General features: G+C 36.2%; 1 protein-coding gene across 2 annotated transcripts in view; it reads right to left on the bottom strand.

Moving 5' to 3' along the window:
- The window catches only part of DMD (dystrophin), a 2,087,389-nt gene that overhangs the window by 1,061,495 nt on the left and 1,000,051 nt on the right, over nucleotides 1-25,843 (bottom strand). For both annotated transcript variants that reach the window (XM_081221405.1, XM_081221404.1), the window contains exon 44: nucleotides 25,007-25,154. In XM_081221405.1, the coding sequence (XP_081077531.1) occupies nucleotides 25,007-25,154 (148 nt within the window). The remainder of the gene's footprint in view (nucleotides 1-25,006; nucleotides 25,155-25,843) is intronic.

Genomic DNA, 25,843 nt, shown 5'->3' with positions numbered 1-25,843 from the left:
CCTGTTCAAATATCATTTCTTCAGAGAAGCTTCCTTTGACCCAGAAACTAATTCAGATTTCTAACTCTACCCCAAATGGCTCTCTCCTCTTTCCCTCTCATGCTTGCCTCGTGAGACTCATCATAGTTGATTACTTGTGTAAAGTCTGACATCCCTGCCGGGATCATGTCTGTCATATTCACTTTTATATCCTCAGCATCTAGTTATAATTAATAATAATGATGATAATTATTGATGAAGCTAAATAAATATTTGTTGGATGAATAATAGTGGTAAAAATGAAAAGGAAATGATGTAAAATAGTGGATTGACAAAAGACAGTACTGAAAATGGACAGGAGAGCCAGATTATAAATGCCTTGAGAAACATTGCAGAGGTCAAACTGACAGCACTTGGGTACAGATTTGAGTGAGAAATAGGCAGAATGAATAGAAATCTAGGATGATTGTAGTGTCTTTTCGGCTCGGGTGACTAAGGGAATAATGAAACCATCAGCTAATAGAAATACAGAAAGAAAAACAAGTTTGGGGGTTGTTGAAAGGATTGAGCTATTTTGAATCAGTGGGACATTCAGGACATCCAAGTCAAGAGATGTAGTAGACATGTAGAAATCTTTCTTATGGGCAGAACACCCTCCAAGCCAATAGTCTCAAGACAATTTTAAAAAATAATTAATGTCAATAAATTACTTTAATGTGCACTAGAAATATAGTGTGAAATATATTAATGAGGTTAACTATTGTTAAAAATCAGAATGTGTTCCTGTATAATGTAATGACTACATATCCCTTAGCCATCCCACACCAATGAATATCTAATACAATGCAAATTCCCTATCTCTCTGTCCTAAAGCAACTCTAAAATATAATTCTGAATGGCCTCATTTTGGCTGGTGCCAGGCTGTTTGGGCACCATCCACAAAATGGCTTTAACTATATTCATTTGATCCTCCATGAAAGCCAACCACTAACAATTGTACAAGAGATTTTTAAAGTTCTTTTATAATCTTGGAGGTGGTGGTATGAGGAAAAAATAAATCAAGCAGCAATGTCCTCCTAGGTATCAGAGTTCTTTCGGAGAAATTGTTTTCATTCCTTTGGTAGAAGAAATAAAGACCATGGTAATGATCTGAGTTCTGATGAGTGTGTTTAGGCACAAAATGTCCCATGAAACAAAGGTAAATTTAACATGTATTAAGTTAACATAACTCAGCCAGAAGATCATTCAGATTTATTAAATCTATTACCCCAAGCAAGATTCAAGAGTTAAACTGATGACAGATGGCCCCTTCGGTGCCTCCGTTTAGGGAGTAAATACCCTTATAAGAAATAATAAACCCTATCTTTCATAAGACACAACTTTTTGTCTTAGTGTTAAATCCTAAATAGTATGTGCCTCATGCGAGCATCCTCTGATAATACTGACCATATGAAGTGATCAGATTATTGAGAAATACACATCAAATATAAAAATATATATTTTTAATGATCTTCTTGATTGATCTTTGATGGAGCCTGAGTACGTAATATTAAAATAAAACTCGCAGTATTTTATTCTGGGGAAGGCAAGGTGGCGTGGCCCGGTAGCTTTCTGGTATAAGGAAAGATCCTAGACTTTCCAAAGGGAACAATGGATAGCAAGTCCTTGGAGTTACAGAATAACAAAGCTGTAGGGTCAGGAGCTACTTAGAAGTGACCACTGGGTTGTAGTATCATCCTTAAATATCACCTCCTGCCAGGTTTTTTGATAGGAGTAAGACAGCAGAACTTTTGAAACTGTATAATAAAAGCATGTTGAGCTCTAATTGGGAAAGACAGATAAGCTTTGGATACTGAATGAGTGGCTGCTTATTAATATACTGTTAGGAAAATTGAGAATCCTGACATGTGTTAGTGCCCAGATGAAGACCCTCCCAGTCTCACAGAGAAGTGGGCTGTGAGGCTACCTTCAGACTGAGCCGGAACCTTCATGAAGAAGCTCTGGATCTGTTCAACATCACTGAGACTTTTGAGGGGTCACATATCAGGATGATAGTTCTCCATCACCACAATGTGTACAATATGTCATAAGTCTTTGGTTACTCATAATAGCTAAAGTACAGATCATTGCAAATGGATTCATCTTCTGTAAACGAGAACAGATTCAAACAATGATATCAGTCTCATGTGCATTATGCTTTTATGAGAGTGAGCCGTGCGCTGGAAATTGCCTCTGACCCATAGTACCATTTCATGTAAGCTATAGTCCATGTTGCATACTCATACTCAAGGAAGTTTACCTTGTATGTGAAGAGTATACATTTTATGTGCTGGGAGGAAAAAATGGCCAAGTAAAGCTGCTATCTAGTAAGAAAGAGCTCTTCCTTATCTGGACCATTTTCCTAGTAGGCATTAAGAGTTACCCAATGAGGTCACAAGAAAATTATAGCAGAGCTTCTGTGGACATTTTGATTGGATGTAGCCTTGCCTCCGGCTCAGCCTGCTAAGATAATTAACTCGAAAACAGAAAATCCTATTGTCTGGAGTTGGCATTTTAAAAACCAAATTTTAAATGTGTTTCTTGAGTTGCTTAAGTGCACAGATTTATTATTAAGTATAGTTTTCTTCTTAAAAAAACCTGGAATATTACTGACATTAAAAGGTCAATAGTTTCATATTTAAACCTAAAAATAATTGCTTTGAGATCTGTAGAATATTGTGTAGCCTATTATTTCTTGATAACTTTAGAAGAGCTAATACAATATGAGTCAGATCTTAAATGGAATGAGGAATTCAGAATTTATATTATAACAGAAAAGGAGACAGTAAAATGACAAGGAAATTACTAAAATATAGTATGTTTTCAATGTGAAAATAGATTTCCACACCCATTTCAAATGAATGATACCTTAGGTTCTTCTCTCCACCAGTAAATCACCCCCCAACTTGTATATTTCACCTTTCCCAGAGTTACTTCTTCCATGAAGAATTTTCCAGAATTGCAATTATATAATTCTTTTAACCTTTTACTTTTCAAAAATCAAGGGAATTTAAATGGGGAATTAAGTCGCATTTAATTTCCAGTTTAGCATTTTAATCTTTGAAAATAACCCAGCCATGGGCAAGGTGCATCTGAAGATTTCAACAGCAAACCAAAATGGGGAAACCTGTGACCTTTGAAATATAAAATGGTGGTTTGGCTTCCAGTAAAGCTTTGTCCATTATACTCTTACTCTTGTTCTTCTTTCTCTCTAGCTTTTGCCTCTGTCAGAGTCTAAAATGCTAATTAATACTACATCATGGAATATATTTCACATCATTTCTATAAAATTAAAGGAAAAGCTTTAAGGCTATATAGTATCATAGAAGCTAACTTTTACTTATATAAAATTTTATTTGATATATAATTTTCTATACATATTACATTATGTGTATGTGTGTGTGTGTGTGTATATATATATATATATATATATATACACACACATACACACATTACTCTAGACATGTTTTATAGCTTCATTGTGTGCAAGATAAATCTAATATATTCTCAAGCCAAACTGTAGTTTGTAGTGTTATTTGCATGATGTATCATTAATGAACTTCAAAAGGAGAGGTGAATGTGAGCAGATTCCTCTGGTCTGGTGAGACTCTACATCCCATACAAGGTCCTATGAAGAACGTATATTCATATAAACATATTCTTAAATACCACACACATATGGCATCAACTGTGATAACACAAAGTTGAAAGTTTATATATTTATAAAATTTATAAATTATATGTATATATATATAATTGTACTTATAAGATTAATCTCCAAAATTTACAAGCAGCTCATACAGCTCAATAACAAAAAAAACAAACAACCCAATCCAAAAGTGGGCAGAAGACCTAAATACACATTTCTCCAAAGAAGATATACAGATTGCCAACAAAAACATGAAAGAATGTTCAACATCACTAATCACTAGAGAAATGCAAATCAAAACTACGATGAGGTATCACCTCACACCAGTCAGAATGGCCATCATCAAAAAGTCTACAAAGAACACACGCTGGAGAGGGTGTGGAGAAAAGGGGACCCTCTTGCACTGTTGGTGGGAATGTAAATTGATACAGCCACTATGGAGAACAGTATGGAGGTTCCTTAAAAAACTAAAAATAGAACTACCATACAACACAGCAATGCCACTACTGGGCATATACCCTGAGAGAACCATAATTCAAAAAGAGTCATGTACCACAATGTTCACTGCAGCTCTATTTACAATAGCCAGCACATGGAAGCAACCTAAGTGTCCACTGACAGATGAATGGATAAAGAAGATGTGGCACATATATACAATGGACTATTACTTAGCCATAAAAAGAAACGAAATTGAGTTATTTGTAGTGAGGTGGATGGACCTAGAGTCTGTCATATAGAATGAAGTATATCAGAAAGAGAAAAACAAGTATCATATGGAATCTAAAAAAAAGAATGGTTTCGAAGAACCTAGGAGCAGGAGAGGAATAAAGATGCAGACGTAGAGAATGGACTTGAGGACACGGGGAGGGGGAACGGTAAGCTGGGACAAAATGAGAGAGTGGCATAGACATATATACACTACGAAATGTAAGATAGATAGCTAGTTGGAAGTAGCCTTATGGCACAGGGAGATCGGCTCGGTGCTTTGTGTCCACCTAGAGGGTGGGATAGGGAGGATGGGAGGGAGACGCAAGAGGGAGGGGATATGGGGATATATGTATATGTATAGCTGATTCACTTTGTTGTACAGCAGAAACTAACACAACACTGGAAAGCAATTATACTCAAATAAAGATGTAAAAAGAAGAAAAAAAGGAAGCTCATATAATAGCACTTCATAATGGTAAAACTTATTTTTCCATTGATATTTCATTGCTGTCCTTCGTAATCCTCTATACTTATATTTTGTATTTAAAATCATTATTCTCAGGAGTTCATAGGCTTGACCACACTGCTAAAGGAGTATATAGCATATGCAGTAAAGAATCCCCATGCTTGTCACTACCTATTGTTGATTCCCTGACATTAACCTCGCACATAGCAAGGGCTCCATAAATCTTGGATGAACTAAACTGATAGTGAGATGACTCAAGTTCCTTGGAGCTGTATAATGCCATGAATCTACAGAGATTCTTCCTAAGTAAAAATTTAATTTTAAACTACTGTTAAAGAAACTTCCTGGCATTTGTATGTTAACCAGGCAACCCCTATTTTACACGACAGATCTATGAGTTCTGACTTTTGAATCCAAACATACGGTACATATATCCATATGTTTCTTTTTCTTTAAAATAAATTTATTTATTTATTTATGGCTGCGTTGGGTCTTCATTGTGGTGTGCGGGCTTCTCATTGTGGTGGCTTCTCTTTGCTGTGCAGCACAGGCTCTAGGCACGCGGGCTCAGTAGTTGTGGCTTGCAGGCTGCAGAGCGCAGGCTCAGTAGTTGTGGCACACGGGCTTAGTTGCTCCCTGGCATGTGGGATCTTCCCGGACCAGGGCTGGAACCCATGTCCCCTGCATTGGCAGGCGGATTCCCAACGACTGTGCCACCAGGGAAGTCCCTATCCATATGTTTCTAATACTCTATATTCTTCCTGCCCTGTACTTAAAATCCTATTGTAAAAGTTTTCTTTATATTTTTTCATGTGGATCATAGTAAGCCAGTAGACTTTTAGAGTAATAGGTATTATTGCTCTCATACTGCTTCCTAGATTAGACACCTGTGTAATTTGTATATTTAAATCCTAAGCCTTATTCCTGCAATTTATTTAGCTGAACTATGTAATTTTTTCCCCTTATACCCAAAGGTACCTTTTCCCAAAGAGTTTTGTAATGATAAGGAGTGATAAAAATTCTACAGAAATAAATTTCAGAGGCACCAAATCAACTGCTTTCCATTTATAATCATGGTAGTAAAACAAAAAAGAGTAGAATCAACTTGATTTACCTTTCAGAGGGGTAGACATATTAGCTCCTATTGACAAACACAGGTTTTTTTGTGATTGGAATCATGGAAGTCTTTTTATGTGGTTACTAGAAGTACCCAATTGTCACAATTTTTACACTAAAAATGCAGTATTTAACTTTAAGTGTCAAGATTTTTCATAATACCATGTCCTGAAAGTGTGAAACTGTCTTGCTGATGTATTTTCTTTAACACTTAAGGAGTTGTGAACATTTGGGATATATTAATTGATGATCTTAAGCTTTTCCAGTAGAATTGTAAATGGATGATAAATATACAGTACATTTCAATTATATGCTGAAAATGCATAGAAAAAAAGACTAGGAGGAGAAACATTTAAAAAGTTAACAGTAGTTATTTTTAGTTTAAGAAAAAATTATCCAAAACTTGGAAATTAAGCCAAAGGATGGTTCTGTATGTTCAAGTAACACAGTAGGGTGTTATCTAAATGTCCCCCATACCCTCAAAAGGGCTTCTACATTTTCAGAGAAATGTAAATCTGGTTGACTTACTGTTTACTATTAGTATGAATCCAGACATTTTACAACTCAGTAAAGTTAAATGCTAATTTGTAGAAAACTGAGATGATACAAATGACTTTTTATCCAGTAGAGAATATAACCTTAGAGGCTGCAGGATATTAACCTGTTTTGAATCGAATTTACCAATCTTATTCCAGAATTCTTCACTGATTATAGAAGCATTTGCATCTTGTATCTCCTTTCGAGCCTGTTTTGTCTTACTACTGGCTCCCTCATAAATGTGTTAAATAAAACCTAACATGTAATCATCATGACTTACATGAAAAGTATGTTTCTTAACAAAATTTCACTTTCACACTAGCTGGTATGATTATGGATTTCCTTTATACTTTATTACCCAAAATGTCCCCAATTGATCCATAACACATTTATGATCTGAAAACATAAACGTTTACTTGAAAAAAATACATGGTATATGAAAATCTATTCAGTTTCATGGTGCCATATGCATGCAAGATCTTGAATAACATACAAAGGAATCTAATTGGTTGAAGATGAAACAGTTTTTCAATCGACAGTGTTTTTTTTCCTTTCCCATCAGTAGCAAAGCTATGTAAAAAATAAAGTTTAGAAACATGAAAAGTGTATGAGTACTGACATGTGCTTATTGTGAATGTGATGAGAGAGGTACGTCAGGACAGTGAGAGTTAGGTTCATTACACTCCTTTCTCATACTATAAATGAAAGAATAACAAATACTGGCTAAAATTCAATAACTTCCATGGCCAAGATACATACTATAATTTGGACATTGATTCCCTTTGATAACCTTTCTCCTCAGGCGCCGTCAAGATAGATAATAATTAGTAGTTCAGCTAGGAGCTGGACCACAAATTTCATTTGGGTAAACTGTAGGAGACACTCCACATTCATCAGAGCTTTTTCAGTTGCAAATATTCCCTGTGGCCAACACTGCTTGTTTTCCCCTTTGGAATGAGTCTGTTTTCACTGAGCCTTCTAGGATGTTGAGCCGCTAACAGAAGTGAGGACTTTGCAGGCTGAGTGCTCACAGTTGCAAGATACTAAATAATACTGATTCCAGACATTTTATTCCTGTGTGAACTTTTGGTAAGAGGGAGGGGTGCTAGCAGCTGCATATCAGAAGTATCTGCAGTTCCTATCTCAAACCACTCCCTCGCCACCTATTCTACAAATTATACAGTTACCTTGATCTTGAACTTCTTCCTTTTTAAGTATAAAAGCCTGGAGGAGAGTTAGGACTGTTTACACTTCTAAGTCTGTTTCTAAGTCAGAACACTAATTGTGAATTCTGCAGTGTTGACTGGGGATGAAAAAGGGAAAGAAAAAGGCTGGGAAATGGGTGATGCTGGGAAAGTGGGGCAGTCCCTAATCCTTTCTCCTCCCATCCCCACCCCAATCAGCTTTTCCCATCAGTCTTTATAATGAGCATCACTTATTTATTCCCCTACGAAATGTCCCAAAGTTTCCAGACTATTAAAAAAAAATTGGGGACTTTAATAAATAGGACTTCACTCTAAACTAAGTAAATGAGACTCTGCATTGACTAACAGAATGCATACCACATGTGAAATTTCCAATTTTCAAATAGCCACATTAAAAAAAGCAAAAAGAAACAGGTCAATTTACTTTTAATAATATATTTGGTTTACTCCAGAATGACAAAATAGTATAATTTTAACCTGGAATGAGATAGTTTACTTCCTTTCAAGATCTTATTAAGTCTTCAAAACTCTGTATGTTTTACCCTCACAATCCATATCAATGACTAGCTGCATTTCAAGAGTTCAGTACTCCATGTGGTTAGTGGCTACTGAATTGGACATTGCAGCACTAGAGACAGACTTAATATTGTGATTCTTATGATCAGGCAACTTTGGAAAACACTTCTCTATTTGGAGGAGACCCAAGAACTCACCCAATGAATATACTTTTCTCACTAACAAAACTTGGATTAGCTCAGTATTGATGTGATGCTGTTAGACCTTAGAAGATACACAAGAACTTTAGGATTCACACAAATGGGACACTTCAAAGTGAGGCAGAGCATAGGAATTTGGACAAATAGTGCTCATGGTAAACTTCTTTATTCCATTATTGTGCAGATGGACAATTAATGACTACATCACTGCCTCAGTCTGGGGTTTCCTTTTAAGAATGAAGCTATTTCTATGCCAACTGTAGAACCCCTGACCCAGGAAGGGATAGCTGGGTTACCTCCTGGAAAGTTCCTTAACTTTCCAGAATTCTGATTTAAATAAAAAGAATAATTCTTATTTCATTTGGTTATTTGAGAAATAAATGAGTGAAATATTGATCATGCAAACAAAGCTAAAGATTGTGTAGGGAAGAGGCTAAGGGTAACTTTCCAACTCCTGTTATAGCTTTAATTTCTTACCTTAGGTGATGACCCTTCATCTCTCAAACCCTTCATTCTTCCCTCCTCTCTCTCCACCTTCTTGATGGGTGGCTCTACCTCCTAGGCCCTGGCAACTTGCTTATGGCCCTTTCTGATTGTGAGGTGATAGCCAACAAGATAGCGGGGAAGTCACTCACTTCTCTACTTCATCAACAGTTCTGTGCAATGAGAGGTTGGGGCTTCCAAGTTCCCATCAGCCAAAAGGTAGAAATCACTGAGAACTGCTAAATGTTTATTGCAGTGTTGACAGTTATAGCTTATGAGGGACCATATTTCTCAAAGAGGAATATTTATATTTAAAGAAGAAATTAAAGTTGGGGATATCACTATACAGACCTTCCTTTATTTTTCCTTTGAGAACTCTATGAGAATGAACACATGCTTTGTTTCACTACTGGATCTCTATTTCCTGGAATAGTATTTAGCACACAGTAGGTTCTCTACAAATATCTGTTTAATTACATACTGAGAGAGCTGCCTGGCGAATCTCAACCAGTTAGGAGCCCATGCTGGTAACCATTCTACAGTACTGTCACTTTTAGCAATGAGGGCTTAATATCTGATTTGAGGAAAGCTGACAATGATATGCAAAATAACCAGTTTCCTCACTATATTTTTATTTATTTATTTATTTATTTATTTATTTATTTATTTATTTTTTTGCGGTACGCGGGCCTCTCACTGTTGTGGCCTCTCCCGTTGTGGAGCACAGGCTCCGGACGCACAGGCCCAGAGGCCATGGCTCACAGGCCCAGCCGCTCCGCGGCATGTGGGATCCTCCCGGACCGGGGCACGAACCCATGTCCCCTGCATCGGCAGGCGGACTCTCAACCGCTGCGCCACCAGGGAAGCCCCCTCACTATATTTTTAATTAGTAATGCTGTCTTTTACTGTAAGATTCTTAAGTACTTTATGACCACAGTGAGCCCATCTTAATCACATTTGCTGCTTTATTTTCAAGCAGAAAACACACACACAACACCTTCAGATGGATACTGAAGTAGAAATAAACCATTTAAAATTTGTTTACATGTGGAATGTCTAGAAAGAAAATAAGCATAACAGGATCACAGAATCTGTCACATATGTTCCTCTAATAATGAGTTGAGGCTGCACTTTTTCAAGTATGCTAAGCTACAGTTTGCCTTTCAAAGTTCTCATCAAAATTATAATGTAAAAAACTAGGAAGTATACAAGAAACCGTAAGTATCCTACACAAGCTTATTTTCAAAACTTCAAATCTTGTCCAGACACTCTTCTGCTTAAGTACATTCAGTAACTGTTATTGATAGGCTAAAACACAGACTTGTACGTGTATCTCATAATGTCCCTCACTTAGTATTCCAAATCCGCCTGTCCAGCCTGAGCAATCAGCCTCCACCTGGGAACCTGAGCTCCCTAAGCTTTTGCCACTTAAAGTCATTTCCATTCTCCTAACAACCTACAATTCATATGGCTACCTGGCCTTTGAACATGTGTTCTCATGGTCAAGGACATTCTTTCTTGTTTCTCCCTGATAAACCTACCTGCTCGTGGTAAAGACTTCCCAAGTTCACCATCTCCTCTTCCCTATTGTCACAGGACTTTGTAAACACAGTGAGGAAAGAATTTCTTTTTTTTTTAATTAAAAAAAAAAAATTTTTTTTGGCCACAACGCGCAGCTTGTGGGATCTTAGTTCCCGGACCAGGGATGGAACCCATGCCCCCTGCAGTGGAAGCGCAGAGTTTTAACCACTGGACTGCCAGGGAACTCCAGGGCAGAATTTGAGAACTGTATTCTACCAACTCTGAGGTCTATATATCTATTGCTCTCTGCACTAGACCAACTTCCTTGAGTGATAGATTCCTCATCCCCTCACATGGAGACAGACGTCTGCCTCCCCCACTGATGTAAGGCCACTGTGCATTGTTTGGTTCAACATTGAAACTTTTGGTATGCAGCACCATCCTGACCCTTGACAAAAACATGTTGAATAAGCAAAGAATGCCGATATCCATAGCTGTGCAATGTTAACGGAAAACAATTTTGCCTTGAAGGAACCATATGTGTCATGGTGGATTTTATCCTGAGAGTATTCTGAAAGGGAGGCCACTACTAACCACTAGGCTGTGACCTTCAAAGGGCTTCTGCCCTGTGGTAACCAAGAGCCTTTCACTGTCAAGGTTGTCTTAGAGAACACCAGCCATCGCTACACAGACCAATGCCTAAGTCTTCCATATACGACCGCTGCTTACCAAATCCTGGTCTCCTACCAAAACTCTACTTTTATTTCAAATCATGGAGAAATAAATGAATGTCTCTGTATCTTCTGTTCCCTCGATAACCTACATCTTATAAAGGATCCCCCAAATCTATATCTCAACAGGAGATTAATATGACAATGTAATTGAAAGTGCTTCATAAATTAGAAAGTGCCTTATTATGTTATGACTAATGTTATTGCCATCATTAACAAGCCTAACATCATCTCTAATAATAAAAATAACCCTTCGGAATACTCTGATTTTGATGTACTATGGGTCAAATTATAACCCATAGCAATAAAGATGTTATGTCTCACCCTTACTGATAATGACATAAGATGGGTTTAATTAGGATTATACTTATCACGAAATAGCATTTTTATGGATGAAAGAAGTTTCATTTTTATTACTTAATATCCTTAAGGCCTCTTAAGAGGGCCTGGCCCTATAATGAGTGGTGGATATTATTCTCTTTATTCGTTTCCTCAATACTTATTAGGCAGAGCTGAGATTTAATTTTTTCTCAACGTCTCAAACTTCTAGCTGATGCTCAGTAAGCCATATGATATTCAGATCCCAAGGCCTTCACTTATTTGCCTTGTGATTTGGGGTAAAATATTTACAGTTCTGAGTCTTGTAAAAAGTTATAAGAATAACTTTTCTACTTATCTGGTTGGTTTTTTTTTTTTTTAGAATCACATCAAAAATATTTCTTATAATCTTTAAATATAAAGGCACTAAAAGCAACTTTAAATACTACTGCAATTAAATAAATATTGTGTTACATCTTTCTGGGCCCGTTTCTTTTTTTTTAACATCTTTATTGGAGTATAATTGCTTTACAATTGTGTGTTAGTTTCTGCTTTATAACAAAGTGAATCAGCTATACATATACATATATCCCCATATCTCCTCCCTCTTGTGTCTCTCTCCCTCCCACCCTCCCTATCCCACCCCTCTAGGTGAACACAAAGCACCGAGCTGATCTCCCTGTGCTATGTGGCTGCTTCCCACTAGCTATCTACTTTACATTTGATAGTGTATATATGTCCATGCCACTCTCTCACTTCATCCCAGCTTACCCTTCCCCCCTCCCCGTGTCCTCAAGTCCATTCTCTACGTCTGTGTCTTTATTCCTGTCTAGCCCCTAGGTTCTTCAGAACCTTTTTTTTTTTTTTTTTTAGATTCCATATATATGTGTTAGCATACGGTATTTGTTTTTCCTCTTTGACTTACTTCACTCTGTATGACAGACTCTAGGTCCATCCAGCTCACTATAAATAACTCAATTTTGTTTCTTTTTATGGTTGAGTAATATGTCATTGTATATATGTACCACATCTTCTTTATCCATTCATCGGTCGATGGACACTTAGGTTGCTTCCATGTGGTGGCTACTGTAAATAGAGCTGCAGTGAACATTGTGGTACATGACCCTTTTTGAATTATGGTTTTCTCAGGGTATATGCTGGGCCTGTTTTTGTAAAAGTGATTTAATATCATCTTCCCAAATTAAGCATTTCCTACACTGGATTCTTAATTTTTTAAAAATTAAATTCTTCCCTTATACTCATCATATTACTACCTTGTGACACTCAATCAGAAATAACCCAACACACATACACACACATACACACACAGAGACACACAATTAAAACAAAAAAAGATCTAGGAAATAATACTTTCCTATGTGTGATGAACCCTGACATGTTCTATTTTGTTTCACTAAACACAAACATTTGTGGTGAGCCACAAATTGATTTTATGACTCACGGTTTAGAAAATACTAGCCCACTAGATTAAAAGAAAAATAGAAAAAATAAACCAAAACGTAACCAACAGGAAAGGAAATGAGTCCTAAGCATCACCTTTTGCCATTTCTTTCCATGTATCTGTAATCGGTCCAAGAGCACCTCATCGTGCCCTAATCAAATCACAGTTTTTCATAATACCAATGTTTCCCCCTTTTTCTGGATGTAGGCTTCCCTCACTTATTTCCCACATCACCTCTCCTGTGAAGCACTTCCAAATCTTCTAGCCAGTTAGTTACTCCTTTTCTTGCCTTTCCCCCAATGTCCCGGTTATATACATACCTCTATTACACCTCATACATGTTATTTTAGTTGCTTAAATATCCATCTACTGAATATACCATTCATGTTTCAATTGTTAAAATGTCCATCAACTTCAGTGAACCTTGATACCTCTGTGAGTAGATTGGGATTCTGTTAATTTTTATGTCCTGAGCACCTAGCATAGAGTCTGACATAGAGTAGCTCCAAAGTAAAAGTTTGCTGAATAAATGTATTGATTTTAAAGGTTAATTGAAATATAAGGAATTGCTAGGGCTAAATGTTCAAATGCAGTGGTGGTATGCAGGTTCTTTAAAATATGGGTAATCTTATGGGCAGATCCATCCCTTGGGTGGCACAACTAACTGGTAGCCTCCTAAGCCCAGTGTACTGGAGTGGTTGGTGTCATGTTCTCCTCTTACTTGAACATCATTACAATTCTATTTTAAAATTTCTGTTCTTAATGATATCCCAAGGAGACTATGAAAGATTTCAACAGTTTAGCCTCCTTAGATTACATTATCTTGGGTGGTTATGTAGTGGTTGAATTGCCCTGAACACTCTTTTAGGGATAGCCCTGATTATGAGATAAAATTGGCAAATTCCTATGAACTATGGATTGGTAGAGTTTGCTTATTACAGCATACAGATCTTAAACAACTGTTTATAAGCCGCTGTTAAACCATGCTGCATAGCTTATTATTTTTTTAAAATAATTGTGTTGTTTTAAAGTTAAGGTTGTTTCAGCAATCCATTATTAATATTTAAAAATACATATACTGCCCTTTTGTAAGCACATACAAGTATCATCTATTATTTAAATACAAGTAGAAATTGAAAGGTAACATGTTCGAAAATGTATTATTTAAAAATAGCAGTAAAATGGGATTTTCAAAATAAAATCATATTAACTAGGATTTACAATACAATATAAGCCTGTATTATTATTGTCATGCCAGGATTTGGAGAACTATGCTGGAACATTAAATTTATTCATTTTCACAGCCAGCAGATATTTTGATGTCTGAGTAGCAACACGAACAAATTACCTAAAAACTTTTAATAGTGTATAATAAATTAAGACTGAATCGTAATGCAAAAGTGGGTATAACAGGACAAAATTATGAATCTCATATAATGATCCAACAACACTTAAAGTGTGGAAACATTTGTATTCTGGAATATACGACCACGGTTGATCCTAATTGTTTCTCTCTTGTCAAACAGAAATTGCACATTAATCTCAAAGTATTGCAAACTGTTCATTACATGCAAATGGTTATGTTGTACAGGCTCTCCAAGGGGATGCAAACTTCTTTACAAAAGGAATCAGGCTAGAAGAAGAGTTTCTCTGATTACGCTAGGATTCTTTTTAGAGTTCTTCATTTATAAGCAACAGAAACTGCCTCTGCCAATAAGGAAATCCATGATAAGGAAATGGAGAGGTTCACAGGACAGAAAGGAAAATCAAAGAATCAGGCTTGGAACAAACAGGACTCCAGAGGGTCCCCACAGCAAGGGTAGCTTGTTGGTCTTGACCAGGCATTCTCCTTAGAATGAATGAAGCCCAACCATATCTCTTATCTCAAGTTTAAAAGTCTCAAGAAAGAATATGATTGGGCAAGCTTAGGACCTATGCTTAGGACCACTGAGATGGTGGGAGAAAGGCTCTGGCAGAACAACTTCGAGAACTCTCTTGGGCAGAATACTTGATTTATTGTCCCATGAAGACTGCTCAAGTAATCAAGAGGACCTGGCGGTACTATCAGTAAGGAGAACAGTTCCTATATACTCTTCAAAATGTCTAAGTCCACCACACACTATTTAAGTGACTTTAAAACCTCTTTTTATTTTTAATCATACCCCTTCTCCTAATGCATGGAGTTAAAAGTTGACTCAAATAACAAGTCTATTTGGAGTTACTTTTTTGTTACCATGACTTTCAGTGTGTTTGACGAGCATGGCTGAAGTCTATTTCTCTGTTATGTCAAGTAACAAAGAATATTTAAAGAGAGGGTAAGAAGGACCCTTGAATTTTTATTGCAACTTTTTATGACTCTATCTTCTAAAGCAAGGGTTAACAAACTTTTTCTGTAAAGAGCTACATAGTTAATCCTTTGGCCTTTGTGGGCCAGGCAGTCTCCATGGCAACTACGTATCTCCCCCTTTGTAGCCAGAAAGCAGCCACAGACAGTAAATAAATGTGGTTGAGTCCCAGTAAAACTTATTTGCAAAAACAGGTGGCTGGCAGGATTTGGTCCCATAAAATTCCTCTTCTGAAGAATTTAATATTTATAGGGTCAATAATATTTAGTGTATTATGTATTATATCAAATTCATTTAATTGCTTGACATCTGAGGGATGTCACAGGTGAGATACTTACTCCTAATAATGACCAGTTCAATGTTCCACATGGAGCCCTAGATTCTATGGTGGCATATTATTTTGTTTCAGGTTGAAGTTATAAAAACTAAAATTATATATTGACAAAAATAATAATGTGCCAATAAAACCTCAAGGGGAAATATGCTACCACACAGTCTGATACGTACTCATATCAGACTTATCTACTATTTTTCAGTTACCTATGCCCCTGACTCTTTCCTCCTTAAAAAAAATTACTGTCAATTATAGCTTCACAAAAGAGTAAGAATTAAAAACTTTCTTAACTATGATGCTTGCAAACAATCCTGGTCTCTGGCTTGTACCTATATTTGGTTATCTAGGAGGAAGATTTACCATTCTTATGACTAAATACTTGCTATTCAGCTTGATGAACAGTTCATCCTGAACCAACTCATCTATGAACAGGCCTCTTGTACTATAATTTGTCAACTTTATCATCGTTCAAAATTTAAAATTCACGTCAGAACATTTTCTCACTCTCTTTGTATGACTTGTTCATAACTAGCTCTTTCCTTATGCTGCCTTTCACAATATTACTCTTTTCTGTTTCCCGAAATCTCGTTCTCGCAATTGAGTTTGGGAATCCCAGAGGTGTAATGGAGGAGTGGCAAGAAAGACTAAAGGGACACAAATAACTGCTGTAGAAAGAAGACCCATTTGCCTAGGCTGGCTCCAGGACTTTCTAGAGTGTTTACATATGGCCGTGTGTTTCTAACTTGGCCTTCATATGCTGAACACTTGCGGCTGTGAGCTTATTAAGGGAAAGGTGGCTCTTTGCCAAGTCTGCATCCCTAGTAGCAAGCAAAGTGCCTGCCTTGCACACACTAGGCTTACACTAAATATTTGTTGAATGAATTTTGATATTTATGATACACTCAAAGGGTCAGAGAATGAAGCCATCATACTGCTAAAAACTTTCAGCAAATATGAGAGTTTCAAGTGTTCTGTACAAAGAAGAGGAGAGGGCAGCTCCTTGGAAGGAAGAATTTCTTGGATATGAGATGGGGTAAAAATGGAAGAAAGGACAAGCTTAGGGATAGTTTGCCTTAGGGAATAATATGATGAAAATATAATCCTTTCATTTATCCAATTATTCATCATAGTGAGTATTATATATTTTATATATGAAGAGATTGTTCTATGTACTGAAGACCTATTAGTGACCAAGAAAGACAAGGTCCCTGCAAGATTTACATTCTAGTGGGAAAGATAAAAAATAAACATGCAAACATATATTAAAATTTCAGCAATTGACAATGTTATGAAGAAAGCAAAGCAGGGTAATTTGGAGAGAAATTTATCCTCTCTCCGTGTGTGTGTGTGTGTGTGTGTGTGTGATCTTTTTAAAATAGGAGAATTTACAAAAAGCATATCTGAGAAGATAACATCAGAACATGGACATATGTAAGTAAAGAGAAGTGTACAAAAGTCCTGAGAGGGAGGGGATTAAGACATAGGGAATAAAGACTGAGGATAGGGTAGAACCCTCTAGCAAAGAGAAAAGCAAGTTTAATGGTAGGAACTAGCACTAGAAGGAATAGTAAGAAGGTATGAGAGAAGAAACAGCAATGAGATCAGAGTGGCTGGAACATCCTCTTTGCAAAGTATTGTACTTCATAAAAATTACTTATATTAGCATTAATCTTATTTTTCATTAAATAATTTCTGCTTCACACTGCTTCCATGTTGATGTGAGCAGGGTTTTTTCCAATTTGGAATTTGCAACTAGCATGCTTCACTTTTTTTTTTTTTTGGTAGATTCTTACTCTCCTAATAATTTCTTACTCTAAGAATGGGGATCCCTTAGGGATGATATGTTTTCTCATGCATTTTAAGCAGTTCTTTACAGTTGTGGCTATTACAGTAAGTTATAGTTTTGGTTATTGCTTCTTTTCCATTATGTAGAGCAATTTTTCATCTTCTTAAACATATCATGCTAGACAACAGAACTTAAAGAACTAGCCATTGAGATTATCCAATTATTTTAATATACTTATCTTATGAAAGACACATTTGACAGGCAACAATTTAGAGCCCCTCTCTGAATTTCTGCACTCTGCCAAACTCCCAATAAATCTGTTATTACTACTTCTGAAAAGACGCATAAGAGCCAAGAAGTTATAGAGGAGTTTCTAAGCAGCAATAAAAAGCTAACGGTATTTACATAAGAATGAAGTACCCAACTGTTTAGCTGTATTAAGAGACTGACTTCTCATGCCATTACCAGCTAATAACATTGGAAAGCTTACTTTAAGATGTATTCCCATACTTACACATCACTGTAACCCTAAAGTAAGTGACGAGAGACAAATTCTCTTCGCAGTAAATTTTCATGTTGATTCTCTTATGTTAGTGTATATCCTCTAGCTACAGAAACCAGGGTAGCTTTGTGACCACCAAACAAAATCTTATGAAATTTTATTACTGCTGGGGAAATATAAAGGGCCAGCAGTAGTATGAATTATTCTTAACATTGGGGTCCCAATGAAGGGCAATAGATGGCAGAAATTTTTACTCAAATGATTGTTCTATCAAAGTTTCTATTAGCACTTGAGCCCCAGCAGTGCAGCTGTTAAGAAGCCTTCAAACTCACCAGCCAGCTGGTAAAATCAGCACTGTAAAAACTGACTACACAGAAAACATACTTGTATGCAATTTGGTCTTTTACACCATATGCCTTTTTCTAGATAGCCTTTGATTTACTCCATATTAATTCAAAGTCAGTTATCTCCTACAGAATCCTTTGGGGGAGTAGATTACCGATTAGGTATTAAAGTATATCCAAATAAAAATACAAACACTCACTATAGCAGATAGTGTCAGTGATCTATGTACATCCATTCAGCACTCTTTGTTTCTGAGAAAGCCAATGGTTTTTCAATGATGGGACCTACCACTTGAGGCTTTCTACGCTGCAAGCTCAGAAATCAGGGTGAGAATAATTAGAAAGTCTGGGTATTTCCAGTAAGAGGAAGACAGCTTTTTTATGGACTCACTTTGTCTCAAGCTTTTGGGTAGGAGTTACCCAGCTCCAATGTGTTATTGGAATCTAAACTTTTAAGAATTGGGCCCTTTACAAAGTGCTCTAGAATTTTCTTCCATCACAAATAGCCAAGGTACGGCAGAGCTGAAGAGCAGCTAAAATTGTCTTTGACACTCTTAGATGCTTCTTTCTTTGTCTTCTCTCCCTCAACTGCAAGAAACTAGTGCCTTTTTTCCTTGATTTATTTCCTCATCTGAGAGATCACAGAAATGTTCTCATGTTACAACTATACAGTTTATATGTAATTTTCCATTCTCCATGCAAATTTCCAATTTGAGAAAAGAAAAAGCATATTTTGCTTAACTAGAACATGAATTTAAACTATTTTTTTGAGATTTGATGATGAACATAAACATTATGATATGACATACTTAATCCATGCTGTCTTAAGTACCCACAATCACAATGAATTAAAATTTATCATTATGTTACAAAATAAAGTTTTTAATTGAATTTATTTACAGCAATACACAAAAATATATTATACTTCTACCATACGATGGAGTAAAACACAGTAACATTGAAAGATATGCCGGAAGACTAACTTTAAGAGGATGCTATTTTGCCTAAAAACAGCAGTTAACTAATGTCACAATAACACATTGCTGTTTCACTCCCTATGTTTGCTTACCATTCACTGATTTAAAGCCTTAAAAGTTTCACCTAAATAATCCTACTTCTGTTTACTTCTTTAGGTTAATTTCAAATGAAATTTCTTACGATTTCAAGGTCTCATGCTTGCCCAAGGCAATGCTCTTTAGAAGGTGCTGTTAATTTTTAATACGGTTCACTAAGCAGCACTGTCCCATAAAATAAACAGGTTCCATTTCCATTAATAGCAAGGTTATTCTACTCTTTTAAATATTCAATCTAATTTTTTTTTTTTCTCGGTACGCGGGCCTCTCACTGTTGTGGCCGCTTCCGTTGCAGAGCACATGCAGGCTCAGCAGCCATGGCTCACGCGCCCAGCCGCTCCGCAGCATGTGGGATCTTCCCAGACCGGGGCACGAACCCGCGTCCCCTGCATCGGCAGGCGGACTCTCAACCACTGCGCCACCAGGGAAGCCCTCAATCTAATTTTGATTTTTATTGTTTCTACTGTCAACTTCAAGAATTTTCAACTCCATTAAAATAACAGCCCGTGCTTTAAAAATTATTTCTTTCTACTCTAGAAGAACATGTAGAGCTAAATGTTAGGACATGTTATGATTTCCACTTTTCTGTTTTCACTCAAGGTACTTGTTGGCACACCAATTCACTCTGTCACTACATGAGTTAACATTATTTTCATAACTTTCCTTCATGGTGCTCAGCTTTCCCTTTGAAAACTCCCATTAACATTTATTCTTGTTAGTTCTAAAAAGAGGCAGATGTGTCAGCTTTCTGAGGAAGATTTGTTTGGTTGAACTGGAATGTTCCTCACTTTCCAATCCAAGAGCAATACTTTGAGAAAACATCATAAGTCATAAAAGTAAGCATTATTGAAAATGCCTGGTTATTCAATCTGTATTTCAGATGTTTGGGGACAGCAATTCAGTAAATGCACTTTTGTTTTTATAGATACGGGCTAATCACTTAGGAAGTGTGATTAGTTATAAGATCTCACGTTTAATGAGTATTTTGTGGAGAATGCAATTCTAAGTACTTTATGCACATCTCATTTTTACTATTTAAGAGAAGAGAAAACAGAGACATAGAGATTTAAGACACTTCACAAGATTCTGCAGCTATTAAAGGAGCTAAAGGAGCTGGGATTTGAACCCACACTTTGTGAATGTGGCTTCCAACTTTTTAGCCAATTTTCTAAACTTCTACTAGAGCCTAATGTGGCATGTCAATATTTTTTGTGGGTGATAAAATTTTCCATATGTACTCAATTACTGCTTGTTGAATGAATATTTAAGAGACACATAAATAATTGAATGAGCTTATTAACAGACCAATTTTAGTGGCATGAAACATGATTGATATTTTCTCATGTAAAAAATATGATATTTTTAAAAGATTCCCCACGGTACCATGACATATTTTTGGAATACCTTGAAAAATATTAATTAATATATTTAATTCTATCATTCATTTGTGATGGCTGAGTTGCATTCATCCAATAGTTGAGTTGCATGGAACCAGACAATCTTTTTGGCATTGGCAGCAACTTTATTTTGAATAGTAACACCAAGTGTCAGTAGGACAATGATTTGTCTTTTTTAAAGTTAAAAAGATAAATAAAATGCAGTTTGATAGAAGTCTATATAGATAAACTTACAACATGTACCTGTTTATTATTTTATTTCATATCTAGACATGATATCTTTGCTGAAAATTATTCTTATGAGGCTTTAAACTCCAGTGTACCCCTGTAAATATTTGTTTAGTACATGGGCTGCTTAGTTGATTTTCCTTAAAGTAACCATTACTGGTTCATGGCAACAAATCTGTCTGCTGCTAACAGGCAGCATCTACATTCTGTTTCCTAAAATAATTTCTCATCAAAAATTTAAACTCTCGGGGCTTCCCTGGTGGCACAGTGCTTGGGAGTCCGCCTGCCGATGCAGGGGACACGGGTTCGTGTCCCAGTCCGGGAGGATCCCGCGTGCCGCGGAGAGGCTGGGCCCGTGAGCCGTGGCCGCTGAGCCTGCGCCTCCAGAGCCTGTGCTCCGCAACCAGAGAGGCCGCGATAGTGAGAGGCCCACGTACCACACACACACACAAAATTTAAACTCTCTTATTCATTATTAGTCAGTCAACAATGATAATGACCAAGACAGCTGAAATTACCATAGTTTCCGTTTCTCTTATCAATGGAGGTGACTTATAATGCCTTTCTGTACCCTTTTCTGAGACTTAGCAGAACAGAAAGATAACTCCAGATGTCTTATGTTTATGTGTGTCTATGCAGGTATGCACATGTGTATGTGCATGATTTTGGACCTTCCTAATCACCGGGGAAAAGAAACCGTAACTGTTTAGAATATTTGTGATATCATTCACAGTTCCATAACTAGAAAAACTTTTCCCTGGACATCCAGAATTCCCTTTTTTATTTCATTGAGTAAAAAACAGACTAAATATGGGCTTCCCTGGCGGCGCAGTGGTTGAGAGTCTGCCTGCGGATGCAGGGCACACGGGTTCGAGCCCTGGTCTGGGAAGATCCCACATGCCGCGGAGCAGTTAGGCCCGTAAGCCATGGCCGCTGAGTCTGCGTGTCCGGAGCCTGTGCTCCGCAACGGGAGAGGCCACAACAGTGAGAGGCCCACATACCAAAAAAAAAAAAAAAAAAAACCAAAAAAACCAGACTAAATAAAATAGTCTTTTAAGAAATTCTCCAATTAACGGAAAAAAATGTTTTGATAAAATGTTCATCAATTACAACTAAACCCCAGTGTCAAGAAGTGGAGACCTTTAGTCATTCTCAAGGCAATTAAAATTATCATATAGTTTTAAGATTGTACAGAAGTAAACACACTAAAATATCAAATGACATAAAAATTGTTTGTTTTGGACTTCTGCTTCTGTCCAAGTTGGAGTAACAGGGACCAAATTTAACTTCTTGGTTAAAAAATTTTTTAAATGAACAAAACGTATGAAACAATGTTTTTGAAGACATTATACACTGGGTAATTTTTAAAAAGTGATCTCTAAGAAATTAGAAACAAATGAGGTGAGCCCTACCATTGCCCCAGCTTACTATCTGGGCAGAGTTCCAAGCTATGACAAAGGATGAAGGCACTCTCACAAAGCCACAGAGTCTCCTTGAGTTGAGGAGATGGAGCTGGGAACCCAAGGAGACCAAAGTGGCTAGAGTAACAGGGCAGAGCATCAGAGAGGAGACAGATACACAGAGAATAAACATTGGAGATGTGCAGAGAACGCCCTTCCAGTCTTCAGCTCAGTCCCAATCTGTTCCCATATGAGAAGAAACTACCACTGTCTAGGGAAAGAACTACACAAAATGACTAAAGGGAACAATCACCAGAGTTCACATATGGCTGGGAATAGTATCTGTTCCTGCCAGCCACAGTGGAAAATATCATTCACAGAGCATCAGAGTGAATACTGAGATGGGTTTTGCTTCAGTAGTGGGGAAAAATTAGTCCTAGACTTAGGTTGTTCTGCTCAAAACTCAAAAAGTATAAGAGGAAGACACTCAAAAGATCAAAGTGTTTCCAAGCAAACTAACTGTGTTCCAGCACAAAGGTCATTAATATTTACCTGCACAAATATATCAAGCACTCAACAAGTTAAAATTCACATTTGGCACCCAATCAAAAATTACCAGTCATCCAAAGAAGCAGGAGAATAACATCCATAACAAGGAGAAAAAAATAATTGAAATTGACCCAAAATAGACACAGATGATAGAACTGGTAGACAAGTACATTATAACTGTTATTATAACTGTATTCCATATTTTCAAGAAGGTAAAGATTGATATGTTGAGTAGAGATAAGAAAGATGTTAAAACTCTCAAGTCACACTTCAGCAATGTACTGAGTCACACAAAACAACGTCTGAGGTTAAAATTATACACTAGATGAGATTAACCACAGATTAGATAATGGTAAAAGATCAGATTAGTCCATTTGACAATAGAAATTATGTAAAATGAATTACAGTGAAAAAAAGACTGAAAATAAAAAGAACAAAACATCAGTGAGTGGCCTAATATATGTTATCAGAGTCCCTGAAAAGGGGAACGGGGCAGAAAAATATTATTTTTCAATAACACCTTTAAAATTTCTGAATTTGATGAAAACTAAGGACACACCAATCCAAGAAGCTTAACAGACCTCAAGAAGAAGAAACACAAAGAAAACTATACCAAGGAACATCATAAACCAATTGCTCAATTCCCAAAAGCACTCCCTAATAAATCTTCTGTATCCATTTCCGAGTGAGATGCCAACCCGAAATATATACCAATATCCACATCAAGACAACCACCCTCTGTGGAGTAGAAGGTATATATATATTTACCTTCAATATACTTCTACATTGATTTTTTCATAATGAGTATATATTATTTTTACAACAAAAACAGATTAATATACATAACTACCTTGTAATGGATATCTTTGAAAATGGCAAGAGGTTTATAAATCTCCCCAAGAACACCTTATATCTCTTATAATTCTGCCTTTAAGTCAGAAACCTAGTGATGCTGTATTAGCTCAAAATTCACTTTAGTGCTGTTACAAAATGTATTTTCTGTATGATGGCAGATTGGAAATCCACAAATTTCCTGTACCTGCAATGCCGATGCTGATGTGTATAAAAATTTGATTGATATACACATAATTACACAAGATTCCAAAATTATTCATTTTCTATGTTTACATAGCTTACACACACATAGGTGTTTAAATGCTAACTTTCTTAATATCAAAAGGCCTATTTGCTATGCAAAAAATATTTGAGAATGGAGAACTGTAAGGTTGAAAATGATATTGCTTTTATGAATCCAGCATTTTGAAATGTCTGGACTATTTAATACATTACCCTTTTCTTTGCTTTCATCTGTCTTAATCAGTGTTTGCTGGCATTCAAAAACTGGCCATAGTTCAAATCTACTTGACTGAAAATTGCTACCTGAACAACTTTAAAAAATGTTGCAAAAATACTTAAGATCTGGTATAATAAACACAATAGTTCTTATACCTAAGCCATATACTTTATAACATAAATTACAACCTCTACAATGTACTTTATCTGCATAATCAAAAGATACAGCAAGTTGAAATTAAACTGTACGCTGGTTGTAATCCATATGTTGCATTTCCATTAACAAAAACCATGAAACAGTCAATAAGTACTGCCAATGAACTCTGCATTGTTTTGGCCTCTGGACTATCTCAGAAGGCATTTTGTCAATAGAATATATAGAAATATTGCTATATCACCACAAATTGTCTTTAGGGAAACAGAACTGTAATTTCAACATGATGGATACTTCTAGCAACTACATGATTGCTAAGTATACCACAAGTTCTCCTCCTGGACAAAATCCAACATAAGGCAAAAACACACACTGCCCCAAAGCCACAGGACATCCTGCTGTAAGATGCTTCCCTGTATCAAAGATTCAATTACACTTTGCAGTTCATCAGGTAAACCAGTTACGTCTAGACCCCCATCCTGACACAAAACATCCACTGCATAGTCTTCCAGATCATCATGACAAGTTCTAATAGGTGCAGTGCTGACAACAAAAGTCAAAAATTATAAATTTCCATCACCCTTCACAACCTCTACTTAAAGAAGTTAAGTAGTCGTGATGCTGTGGTGAAGATAAAAACAATTTGAAAAAAAGAGATCTCAAAAACTTACCTTAAGATACCATTTGTATTTGGCATGTTTCCAACTCTCAGGAACTTGTGTCTTTTTGAGAAAGTGTTCAGCTTCTGTTAGCCATTGACTAAATATCTTCATATCATAATGAAACCGCCGCCATTTTTCAACAGATCTGTCAAATTGCCTGGAATTAAACAATATGGATCAAGGAAAATAAATGGATTATATGGACCTAACATATATTTTATTACATTAACAAGGATACTATTTTGATACTTTCTCACATTTGTATACTTCAATTTCAATTAACATAAATAATTAGTATAGAATACAGGATGAATTAAAATAAAAGGTTGTAATTTTCCCTTTAAAACTGAATACATTTTGTGATTGAAACAAAGATGGAAACAACTATCATGGAGTATTAGTGTTTTCTTCCCTATGAGAATATTTAATTTTTAATAAAATTTCAGGAATTAAAAAAATACATTAACATCTAATAAATTAAGTATTTTGAAGCTAGATACTAAAAGTCAAAATATTTTTTGGATCAAAACAAAATTATTTCATTAAACTCTATCAATTTCAGTCATATCTTGACCTAAAAGCGTCTATTCATTAAGATCCTCAAGCATTCAGGATGATAGATGTAATAACTTATACGTAGGCTTACATGTAAAAAATCTACCAACTAACTGATATAGTAGTCTAAAACAGATGATGAGTGTTGTCTTCCTTTATCCTTCCGGTTTCATTGTATCCACTAAAATTTAAATTGGAATGCTGAAGGAATTTAGTGCAAGGTAATATCTTAACATCTCATATGAAAAGAATATTAAGAAGGAAGCATTTGGTCATATTCCGGTCACAGAA

Source organism: Mesoplodon bidens (assembly GCF_964165515.1).
Source record: "Mesoplodon bidens genome assembly, chromosome: X".
Lineage (NCBI taxonomy): Eukaryota > Metazoa > Chordata > Mammalia > Artiodactyla > Ziphiidae > Mesoplodon > Mesoplodon bidens.
This window is presented reverse-complemented; position numbering and strand designations above follow the sequence as displayed.